The sequence below is a fragment of the Oncorhynchus kisutch genome, linkage group LG20, assembly GCF_002021735.2.
Source record: "Oncorhynchus kisutch isolate 150728-3 linkage group LG20, Okis_V2, whole genome shotgun sequence".
Taxonomy (NCBI): domain Eukaryota; kingdom Metazoa; phylum Chordata; class Actinopteri; order Salmoniformes; family Salmonidae; genus Oncorhynchus; species Oncorhynchus kisutch.
The window spans coordinates 16144458-16156796 of record NC_034193.2 but is presented as its reverse complement, the minus strand read 5'-3'; the positions used below and the strand labels follow the sequence as shown (position 1 = coordinate 16156796).

The 12339-nt window shown below is 42.2% G+C and overlaps 1 protein-coding gene across 3 annotated transcripts; it reads right to left on the bottom strand.

Annotated features, from left to right (window-relative positions):
* Positions 1-42: 42 nt before the first annotated feature.
* Positions 43-12113, bottom strand: LOC109865383 (palmitoyltransferase ZDHHC16B-like). 3 transcript variants are annotated; one of them, XM_020453512.2, is made up of 11 exons: positions 11714-12113; positions 10766-10842; positions 8464-8717; positions 7866-8060; positions 7662-7750; positions 7479-7507; positions 7133-7266; positions 4271-4356; positions 2445-2568; positions 2282-2352; positions 1423-2204 (listed from the first exon to the last, which is right to left on the bottom strand). In XM_020453512.2, the coding sequence occupies exons 3-11, from the start codon at positions 8707-8709 to the stop codon at positions 2096-2098; spliced, it is 1083 nt and encodes a 360-aa protein (XP_020309101.1). In that variant the 5' UTR covers positions 8710-8717; positions 10766-10842; positions 11714-12113; the 3' UTR covers positions 1423-2095. The 3 variants fall into 3 exon arrangements, with proteins under 3 accessions (XP_031655485.1, XP_020309101.1, XP_020309103.1); XM_020453514.2 differs by lacking the exon at positions 10766-10842 and having other exon boundaries at positions 11714-12112; XM_031799625.1 differs by lacking the exons at positions 2282-2352; positions 10766-10842; positions 11714-12113 and having other exon boundaries at positions 43-2204; positions 8464-9096.
* Between the last annotated feature and the right edge of the window lie 226 nt (positions 12114-12339).

Below are 12339 nucleotides of genomic sequence, written 5' to 3'. Positions count from 1 at the left end.
TCAGTGCTTTAAAAATCAACGAGCTCAATTCAAGAAGCTGGATGAAGTTTCCAAAAACAATCCTTTATCAAATATTAGAACAATACAAGCTAATATCAAATCGTAATGATACAGATGTGCGCAATATAGTGAAACAGTTTCTATTGGTCATGTCACAGCAGCCAACCACATAGCCCCTCCCATTTACAGGCTGGCCACAAGAAATATCCCGATCATTCTAGGAATTCTAACTGGTGGCCATATTCGAGACCAGCAAGGAGGAAGTCCGCAGCTTCCAGAGCATATGAACATGTTAAGTTAAGACCAATTTTTTTCTAATTCAATTTTCAACTAAAATGACATGCCTAAATCTAAACTGCCTGTAGCTCAGGACCTGAAGCAAGGATATGCATATAATTGATTCCTTTGAAAATAATGTAGGAGAATAACACATCTGGTCAAATATTTTTTTAACTTTTTTGTATTCTTTGAAATGCAAGAGAAAGACCAATGTATTATTCCAGTTTAGGTGCTATTTAGATTTGCCACTAGATGGCAACAGTCTGCAAAGTTTTAGACTGATCCAATGTGCTTAATTGGTTTATTGATACATTTTCAAGTACCTAGCTGTGCACTCAACAATAGCATGGTATTCTTTCACTAGTAGCTACTGTAAATTGGACATTGCAGTTAGATTAACAAGAATTTAAGCTTTCTGCTCATCACGTTAGCGCAACCATCCCCCGGGGAGGACACTGATTCCATAGAGGTTAAATAACCGCTTTCCTGTAGTTGTCTTGCCAACGTAGTGGTGCGTACTAAACGATGTGGCACAGACGGGGGTCAAACACTACAAGATAATTCACTTGTTTGAGGATTCAAGATACCACGCTCTCTCGAAAAAATAATGTAGCTACAACGAGCTGTCTCAACAGCCTCAAACGTTTTCAGTCAGACTTTCACGCTGTAGCCAAATTGTATTTGTCCATGATTATAGACCTGTCTTTTGAGTCACCTCGCAGTGTTTGTCATTATACCCTGATGAAAACAGCTTGTCTGTCGAAACGTTGGACATAAATAGTTTTGCATCTGAGTGCCGAGTGTGCGGCTCTATTTTTCAAGACTTTCACGCTTGCCATACAGAGTTGAAATATCTAGCCAACATTTTGAATTTAATAACATAGCTTGTGAACTTCAGAGCTGTAACGAATTGACGGTTTGGTTAAAGTACAAACGCGTACTAATAGTATTCATGGATCGAGCACCTACACATTCTGTGTGATGCGAAACGTCATCTCACTGGCGAGCTCTCATTGGCTATTGCTTATCACCATTCTCAACTTGTTGCACATCTCACACTACACGATCATTGCTGGTTTTGTGCCGATATAGTAATACCCATGTTTGAAAATACCGATCTCAAAAACTTGACCAGGACAGCTATCGGGACCAAAATCGTGTAGTGTACACGCCGCTTTTTAGTGGGGAAATCAATGTGGGAGAGGTTGGATAATACATTAAACTCTACTTTGCATTAGTGCCTGGTAATTAACAAATAGAAAACAGGTTAAAGATTTAACATAACAAGGCACATAGCAATGTTTTGACAATTCCTAATATTGACAGGGGCACTGCTCAGTAACATGAGCACCATAATCTAACTGGAGCCTGAATGGTAATATTGTTTATGTAATTCTGTCAGTCTCCAGACTACTCACCCATAGTTGGACAATGGCCAAGGCATGTGGTTATCTAGCTCGAACCTAGCCTTTGGTGGAAAGCTGTTCTTTGGCACTGAAAAAGTCCAAACTGCTTCTTCTGTGACTTAAATACAATTAAAAAGCACACACTTCACATCAACTTTGGACAACATACCTAAAAGTACAAACAGTCAGTCCACAAGACAAGTAGACTATTAAAGACAGGACCATCAGTTCACTTCACATGACAGTGACTGGAGGTCCGATTAAGGTCGCTGGACTCAACACCAAATAGTCCACTCCTCAGAGGCTAAAAGAAGTCTTGTCTACCCCACCATCCAGGGGCCAGGGCTATAGCAGTGATTATGGCCCATAAAGTGGAGATGAGAAACTGTCCAGCAGCGAGTAGTGGGAGGTTAGATGGTCATAGGGTCTCTTCTGGTGAGAGCCCGAGGGCATTCCCATATCAGTCCATCTTCATGGGGAACGTGGCTAGACGGCAGGAGGACTCTGGTCAACCAGTGACTTTGGGAAGAGGAAGACAAACCAACTCTGTAAGAACAATCATGTATGTTTCACAACAGCCTAAAAACAAGGCTTACCTTGTCTCCTCCACACCAAACAAAACTTTCCAATTGTTTATTTTCCCATAGTGGTATGGATTTCGGAACACCTTACAAAAGAGAAACAGGCTTTACTCACTAATTCCAAACTGGTACACCATGTTGATATTTTGGTAAACCCACAGAGTCCAATAAGCCTCACCTTTCCTTTCTCCTTTAAACGTCTGATTTCTTTCTTGTTGATGTGTCTCTCCACACTGGTCTCTCCTCGAGTGATGAGGATAGCATGCCACAGGGTCAGACCTCCCAGAGCAACTGCCACCGAACTGCAGGGCATACAAACAGCGATCATGACCATCTGTCAATTGTACAGTCGTGGCCAAAAGTTGAGAATGACAAATATTGTATTTCAAAGTCTGCTGCCTCAGTTTGTATGATGGCAATTTGCATATACTCCAGAATGTTACGAAGAGTGATCAAATTAATTGCAAAGTCCATCTGCCATGCAAATGAACTGAATCCCCCCCAAAAAACATTTCCACTGCATTTCAGCCCTGCCACAAAAGGACCAGCTGACATGTCAGTGATTCTCTCATTAACATAGGTGTGAGTGTTGATGAGGACATGGCTGGAGATCACTCTGTCATGCTGATTGAGTTCAAATAACAGACTGGAAGCTTCAAAAAGGAGGGTGGTGCTTGGAATCATTGTTCTTCCAATGTCAACTATGGTTACCTGCAAGGAAACACGTGCAGTCATCATTGCTTTACACAAAAAGGGCTTCACAGGCAAGGATATTGCTACCACTAAGATTGCACCTAAATCAACCATTTATCGGATCATCAAGAACTTCAAGGAGAGCGGATCAATTGTTGTGATGAAGGCTTCAGGGCGCCAAAGAAAGTCCAGCAAGCGCCAGGGCCGTCTCATAAAGTTGATTCAGCTGCAGGATCGCGGCACCACCAGTACAGAGCTTGCTCAGGAATGGCAGCAGGCAGGTGTGAGTGCATTTTCACACACAGTGAGGCGAAGATTTTTGGAGGATGGCCTGGTGTCAAGGGCAGCAAAGAAGCCATTTCTCTCCAGGAAAAACATCAGGGACAGACTGATATTCTGCAAAAGGTACAGGGATTAGACTGCTGAGGACTGGGGTAAAGTCATTTTCTCAATTCTCTTTCTGAATGTTTGGGGCATCTGGAAAAAAAGCTTGTCTGGAGAAGGTGAGCGTGGCCATGACTACCATCAGTCCTGTGTCATGCCAACAGTAAAACATCAGGAGACCATTCATGTGTGGGGTTGCTTCTCAGCCAAGGGAGTGGGCTCACTCACAATTTTGCCTAAGAACACAGCCATGAATTAAGAATGGTACCAACACATCCTCCGAGAGCAACTTGCCCAATCATCCAGGAACAGTTTGGTGACGAACAATGCCTTTCCCAGCATGATGGAGCACCTTGCAATGAGGCAAAAGTGATAACTAAGTGGCTCAGGGAACAAAACATCAATATTTTGGGTCCATGGCCAGGAAACTCCCCAGATCTTAATCCCATTGAGAACTTGTGGTCAATCCTCAAGAGACGGGTGGACAAACAAAAACCCACAAATTCTGACAAACTGCAAGCATTGATTATGCAAGAATGGGCTGCCATCAGTCAGGATGTGGCCCAGAAGTTAATTGACAACATGCCAGGGCAGATTGCAGAGATCTTGAATGGTCAACACTGCAAATATTGACTCTTTGCATCAACTTCATGTAATTGTCAATAAAAGCCTTTGACACTTATGAAATGCTTGTAATTATACTTCAGTATTCCATAGCAACATCTTACAAATATCTAAAGACACCAAGGCAGCAGACTTTGAAAATTAATGTCATTCAAAACTTTTTACCATGACTGTACTGAACACAACTCAAGATGAGGTCTATTTGAGAACACACACAGAACAGCCCTAGCAGTTCACCACAACAAAACAGTTGACTATCTACTATAAAACCCTAAACTTTTAGCGGTTACAAATTTGTCTCACCTTGTCAGCACCCAAATGAAAATGACACCATTGTGGACCATCTTTTCCCTGAAGGAAAACAGTGCTGGTGGGGTCTGATAGTAGCTCTAGAAAGAAAGCAAAACCAAACAATGTAAAGACCCTACATGAAAATCAGTTTAAATTGTGGGGCTTGCACAGCAAAAACCCCAGCTTAAATTTTCAACCTTCTACTTAAGCACACTACTCCTCCTACACCATTTAAGCTAGAAATGAACTTTAAAATGTGTAGAATGGCCTCACTCGAGTTGCAGTTCAATTAGTAAATGTGATACCAATGGGTATTCCACGTGGTTAAACTAGAGGTCGACCGATTATGATTTTTCAACGCCGATACCAATTATTGGAGGACCAAAAAAGCCAATACCGATTAATCGGCCGGTTTTAAAAAATATATTATACATTTGTAATAATGACAATTACAACAATACGGAATTAACACTTATTATGTGTATAATGAAACATGTTCAATTTCGTTTAAATAATGCAAAAACAAAGTGTTGGAGAATAACGTAAAAGTGCAATATGTGCTATGTAAGAAAGCTAACGTTTCAGTTCCTTGCTCAGAACATGAGAACATATGAAAGCTGGTGGTTCCTTTTAACATGAGTCTTCAATATTCCCAGGCAAGAAGTTTTAGGTTGTAGTTATTGGACTATTTCCCTCTATACCATTTGTATTTCATTAACCTTTGACTATTGGATGTTCTTATAGGCACTTTAGTATTGCCAGTGTAACAGTATAGCTTCCGTCCCTCTCCTCGCTCCTCCCTGGGCTCGAACCAGCAACACAACGACAACAGCCACCACATCGAAGCAGCGTTACCCATGCAGAGCAAGGGAAACAACCACCCCAAGGTGGTCACACCAGCCTCATCTCAGGAGTTGATAGGTTTGAAGTCATAAATAGCGCAATGCTTGACGCACAACGAAGAGCTGCTGGCAAAACGCACAAAAGTGCTGTTTGAATGAATGTTTACGCGCCTGCTTCTGCTTACCACCGCTCAGTCAGATACTTGTATGCTTAGTCAGATTATATGCAACACAGGACACGCTAGATAATATCTAGTAATATCATCAACCATGTGGAGTTAACTAGTGATTATGATTGTTTTTTTATGAGATAAGTTAGCTAGCAACTTACCTTGGCTTACTGCATTTGCATAACAGGCAGTCAGTCTCCTTGTGGAGTGCAACGAGAGAGAGGCAGGTCGTTATTGCGTTGGACTAGTTAACTCTAAGGTTGCAAGATTGGATCCCCCGAGCTGACAAGGTTAACCCACCGTTCCTAGGCCGTCATCGAAAATAAGAATGTGTTCTTAAATGACTTGCCTAGTTAAATAAAGATGAAATAAAAGGTGTAAAAAAATATTATATTATAAATAAATAGATAGGTGCCCAAAAATACCGATTTCCGATTGTTATGAAAACTTGAAATCGGCCCTAATTAAATCAGCCATTCCGATTAATCGGTCGACCTCTAGGTTAAACCACCAACCACAAAAAGCCTAATCACAAACAGTAGCTGGGTTAAGAAAGGAGCACATCCACGGCCCTCAGAATGCAACTAGTGGCAAATCAACAAAACTCTAGATGCCAAGTCTGTAGCCAATCATATAGCCAAGGGACCTAGAACTAACTACCAATCACATGGGACTTTGCCTGGCTTGAGGAGAGAGCTGCAGTCTCACTGGGCACATAGAAGGCCCCATACTACACATTGAGACGATTGCCTAATTGTTGTCAAATGTTAATTGACAGTGGGACCCAGTGTTGCCCAGTGGACCTTTGCAGTCTGTCAATCTGTAGTACTACCCTCTACAAATTAATCTGCAGTTTTAATTTTGGTCAACACACCAGGGCCCGGTTTCTCAAACAGCCTTAAGATGCTTTTGGAAAACCAGGCCCTGTTCTGAGTGCTGTGATTTCAAGAACCTTTTGTACTACATGGCCAGACTGAGAAGCAGTCTGTCGCCTACTCTTATCACTGGCTCCCTCTGCGGCTCCCCATTCACACTGCTAATGGATCAATGTCAATACACACACTGGTTACATCCCAAAATCACACCCTATTCCATATGTAGTGCACTACTTTTGACCAGGGCCCACAATGCTCTGGTCAAAAGTAGTGCACTATATATAGGGAATAAAATACAATTTGGGGGACAACAGCCAAATGCAGGAGAGAAGTTAGTGCCGTTGACTAGCTAAATCAGAACTCATAATAGTGAGAAACTATTGACTAGACTGGTTATGGGTCATCATCATGATACCTCTGTAGCTAGAGAGAATTTATCACACAGCGATGGAAGCATTTTTTAAATCTAAAACAGTGAGGTGTTGCCTAAGGGCCATAGAATCTGTTACTATATAAACTCCCATCTTACCATGGTGGACTGGTGTCAAAACAGTAATTGATCTTGATCCCGGATACTTTAAATTGCATTAGACAAACAGCCATGAGCCTTCTCAGTGGACTTGACAAGAAACAAGTGTATTTAATTGCTGTTAATGTTTTTTTTTTTGCCTGTCTCTTTAGCTAAACTTGCGGCAGCTCAACTTGACACCATGCTCAGAATGTATGGCCTTTCGCTTACCTATACGACAAGCCCACGCCTCACCTAGCACATAAGAGAAGGAAAAATGTGGCAAAGACATGCCAGACTCTATCCAAACAGTCATGAACCAAGCGGCCTCACTCAATCAGGGTGTTTGGTCCACATGTCAATAACAAGGCATGATTTACGCAGAGGGCAGTACTCCGAATACTCTTTGAAAGTCAAAATGTCAAGCCTTCTAGAACCTCTAAGAAGCTGACATTCTTCCGTCTGTTGATCTCCCTCACCTCGACAGCGTTGTAAGCCTCTATGAACATGTCTTTGCAGCTGACGCTACAGTACATGCAGCCCATGGTCATGTACAGGCAGAAGGAGAAAAAGTAGCGGTGGTTGAAGTGACCCACACAGTTGTTGAGCCAAGCTGGCGTCACAAGGCAAGTTAAGGTCAAAGTTAATGAGGCAGATCTAACAAGGATAAAAACATTTTGGAATGCGAGAGATTATTCAATTGAATGACTGTCCCCCCTTGGGTTTTAACATGTATTAAATTCAAATAAAAAGATTACACAAAAAAAAAGGAATCTGACAGATGAGATGTTGAAGACTGTTTGTGGGTCTCGATAGAAAGGATACGACAGTGGTGATCCATCTTCAGAATACACCTGGAATGAAAGAAAGTCACTCATTGTGATTTACCTGCGCCATGGACTAGAGCTATCCAGTGTGATTGACCTGTGCCATGGACTAGAGCTAACCAGTAGAGGTTTTGTATTTCTTGATGACATCATCTAACGACTGACAGAGTCCTTAACTTACGTATTGCAGATGCTGCAGTGGTGAGTCCTGGCTGGTTTGGGGACGATGCATTTCTTACAGATGGTCACTGACGGTGTATCACTTTTAACCTGAGAAACAAACCAAAAAAAGGGAAATAGAAGACTGTTATTTCACAACCACACCTAAAACTGCCTATGTCTTCACAAAACTAATTTTCTGCAGGCATTAGAGCAGGCACCTCACCTGTGGTGGGTGTCCAGGGGAGGTGGTGGTGGCCTTGTAGTAGTGAAAGAGGACCATCATGAGGACCCAGTGGCCATAGGTGAGGTGCCAGATGATCCACAGCAGTGGGTAGGTGTTGAGGATAACAGGCAACAGGCACAGGTAGACAACGACCACCACAGAGCTGGTGAGGGCAATCACCAGGCACACAAATACCTGGGAACAGAGGAGAGGAGGACACGGACAGAGGGAACAACTCATGAGGGAGCGTGAAAGGCGAAAAAACTGTGGGGAAAAAAATGGAAGAGCAAAAAGGTTAATGTAACCAAACATGGGATATTTTATGAACTTTCCTATATTTAATTAACTACATTAAAACAAAGCTATTTGACTGTACATCTACAGACAGGGCAGCAGATAGCCTAGCAGTTAAGAGCGTTGGGCCAGTAACTGAAAGGTTGCTGGTTTGAATTCCCAAACCAACTAGGTGAAACATCTGTTGATGTGCCCTTTAAGGCACTTGACCCTAAATGTTCCTGAAAGTTGCTCTGGATAAGAGCATCTGTTAAATGACTCAAATGTATATCAAATGTATCAGAAAGGTGATCTATTGACTTACCACCCCAAACCAGCGAGTCACATTGTCCACAATCCAGTAGATGGGTTCAAAGACACAGTCCAGGTAGGTGTCAGAGTTGGTGAGGCTGTTGAAGTAGAGGGAGTTGAGCAGCAGCTTCCAGTAGCTCCACAGCTCTCCTAGCTTCCTCCGGGGCTTGCTGGGGCGCACCCCTCGCTTAGGACACAGCCGGCACCAGCGCAGGCAAAGGCTCATCATCCTGGAGAACTGCCACCTCCAGCTGCGCATGGCCCAGTCTTCCAGAGACACACAACACAGAAGCAGGTGGAAAAACTACTACGACCGGAAAGAAGAACTTGGAATGTACAGTCATCCATATTGCAGATTATGTCATCGGCATCACTCTTTGAGAAATACAACCCACGGTTGAGTGGTGACACGCCCAGCTCGACACATACTGCGACTTCGGAGACCAGGGTTCAATCCCCGCATCCACCCTTCCTAATGGGTTCTTCTCCTCATCAAGATCCTCCATTAATTCTAATCTGTCTGAAAACATGTGTACAATACAAAGAGGGTGGAATTCTACTCTCCTTAAAAAAGAAGACTTTAGAACCTCATCTTCTCTCTCTCAATTAAAGGGATACTTCAGGATTTTGGCAATGAGGCCCTTTATTTCCCCAGAGTCAGATGAACTCGTTGATACCATTTTTATGTCTCTCCGTGGAGTTTGAAGGAAGATGTTAACAAGCGAAATTGCTAACTGCATTAGCTTGCGAAACTACCGCCATCTTCCTTCATACTGGACACAGAGACATAAAGATGGTATCAACGAGTTTATCCGACTCTGGTGTAGATAAAAGGCCTCGTTGCCAAAATCCTGAAGTATCCCTTTAAATGCTTAAGCAACCAGCTCTCCAGGACCTAGAGAGACGTCTGCTTAGCGCAGTCTTCCTTTCCACAGAGCGAAGACAAGGCAATAAAGTAATTAAAACCAGGTGAGTGCCGTTTCCAATGGAACCAAAGGATGCATGTCCAGAAAATGGGACAGGGCTATCAGGTAATGAGTGCATCCACTCTCACAAAACTTAGAATGTTAATAATTCATTAGAAATACAGTTCTGTGGCCGAGCCTTCTATTGAAAGACCTTGGGTATGCAAAACCAGTAACCTTATAAGACACCAAAAGCCCAAGGATGAATTTCCTAAGAGGGGAATAAGTGGACAGTCATTCAGGGCATCAATTTCATGAAAGTGAGTATTAGTTACACTGATAAGGGGGAAGCATTGGTTAGGCTCTCCAGTACACTAAGGCCATACACATTTTGTTAAATGTTTTACAGATATTTTTTGGGGAGTGAGGAGAGTGAACAACAAAACCGAAGTAGACCATCTTGTTAACATACTATAGCAACCTTCGTTCAACATCTAGCGACCAAATATTTTTGCCTTTTGGGAGGCTAAATTAGGCAAGGTTCAGCCATAACTTGAGGGGAAGTTGTTTCCCTCTTCACTGGAGGCTTGGGGACATCACTTTTCTGGAAATTGCACAATTAAAGCGAAAAATGAAGAGAGGCATTCGTTCAAACTTTTAATTACATTTGTATGGCCTAATCATCAATTATAATGCTGGGACCTTCACTGTGGCCAGCTGTTTGGCCTACAACTGCCCCCTCGGTTGTCAATATGCAGAGTATGTAATCCCTCTTTATAACCTGCGCAGATAGAATGACAGAAATCTAATAATGCCAACAGGTGACCATGAAGTCACCCAGTATTACGGAGATCATTGATCAGCATATGGCAGCATGCCAGTCATAGAAAAGCTGCGTGGAACTGGAAAAGATTAGGGGTGATTTCCTGCCAAATCGACAGGCTGTTGTTGACTACCTACCAACTACACATGAATTTCCAAAAGGTAGAGTTCAGAGTGACATATTGGAACAAACCAGTATGAACAAAATGTTTACATGCAATCAATCTCTAAACCTGATCATCACCATCAGAAAGCTTGTTTTTCCTCAATCTCAGATTAACCCCTTAATTCTCAGTTTTAAAACACAACAATTAAGCTCTTTAAGGCAGTGAGGGCAGTCTCTATGGCAACTTCCAAATCTGCCCAGCAAGGAAATGGTCTCCTCTGCTCTGCCAGGGTAAAAAGCCTTGCCCTGTCTGTCCCTGAAACAGGCTTAGCATATTTGTGTGCAGCACAGGCCTTGCAACTGGCAAGCTGCACTGACAACTCTAAACAGACACTTCAGTCTGTTTGTTGCTTCTGCTCAAGACTTTCTCTCTGTGCCATTGCTGTCTCTTCGTTCAGTCCTCGGGGTAAACATTTACTTACACTGGTGTTGACAGCACTGGGCCCAGGGAATGATAGTTGTTTATTGGGGTTATTGTACTCCAGAAAATGGCCTCATTCTACAATCCGAAAGGATGCAAATGACATATTCACATATTAAGAAAACAATCCGCAAAATAGAATGTTAATGCAGTCAGGACTGAACAGTACGTTCTACATCCTAAAGTACAACATTTCTATGATCACATTCACACCATCAACACTCAAAATATTTGGAATGTCTGCAGCTCTGCGCTGACTGCACAAATAACATAGCCCTAACTTCTTTCTAGTCTTCATTTTACAGGGTTCTCTAACGTTAAAAAGGGGCAATCTGCAGTTACTACATACATTTTTCGACATCAATTAATTACATTTACCCATCAATTATTGAAGAATTTCACTTATAAATGTCTCATGAGCTTAGTTCAACTGTCGCACCCCATCCTGAACCATTACTCAAATGTTTTAAAACAATATATAGCCTCAACGTGGTTAAAACGATCATTTTGATGCCATGGGTGGCTCAGTCATTGTGTCCATAGCTCTGCTGATTAATTTGAGATTGAGAGCTAACATTTCTCCAGACCCATTTTTCAGCCTTTTTCCCGAAAAAGGTGGCAGGACTAGGGGAGTATGTTTCTTGTTTCAACCTCCGATTGCCGCTTTAAGGCACAGACAAGCATACTCACTGTCATGTTAATATTTGTTGCCGCTGGCTACCACAAACGACAAACAATGTTGATAGGGGGCCACCAGCCTGGCAACCTTGATTGCTGAGTTTTCCGCTGGCAGGCCGCTCCATGACATTTGATTACAATCTGAGATGTGTGTTGATTGCAAAATATTACCATTTTATGATGGCTCGCTAGCAGCTAGCTATGATAACTAGCTGGCTAATTACTAGTACTGACACCATTGATATGCCAATAATCAAAATATTTCACTCACCTTATCTTCCGAGAAAATAGGACCAGCTAGGTTAAATGCATTGACATTCAAGTCATTATAACTGTGAAATGTTAGCTACACTCAAGAGATTTCGCAAAGTGAGCAAAACATTATAAATCGCGCGCGGAAGCAGACCATCTTATTTTCTTGTGTCAAAAATCCTCGAAACGTCGCGCCCCTTCGGACATGCATTGGAACTTGGGAAATGAATTTTTTTTGTACATTTCAAGATGTCAATAAAAACCGTTCGCTGCTAATATGTTGATTGATTCAAGCTGCGCTACACCATCCATCCTTTGGGGATGTTCATGTTTAATGAGTACCATAAATTATATCTGGAAACATTTCTAATTAGAGGAGAAAACAGCGTTGTCTCAAAATTGGTACTCCAAGCAGGAAGTGGAGACGTCATATGACTAGAGAGATACGGCATCTGTGCAGATGCCTATTTTCTAATCAAAAATCGGTATTTGCTGTTCTTTAAAACTTAAGAGTATAACCATCACATTGAAATAACATAGCTAGATGCATAACAGCAAATTCAAATGCGTGTACTTGCCTGATCTTGCTGGCATGATCTTGCTGTCATAACTAGTCAGAAGCCGTCAACTTTGTTTTTTGTTTTT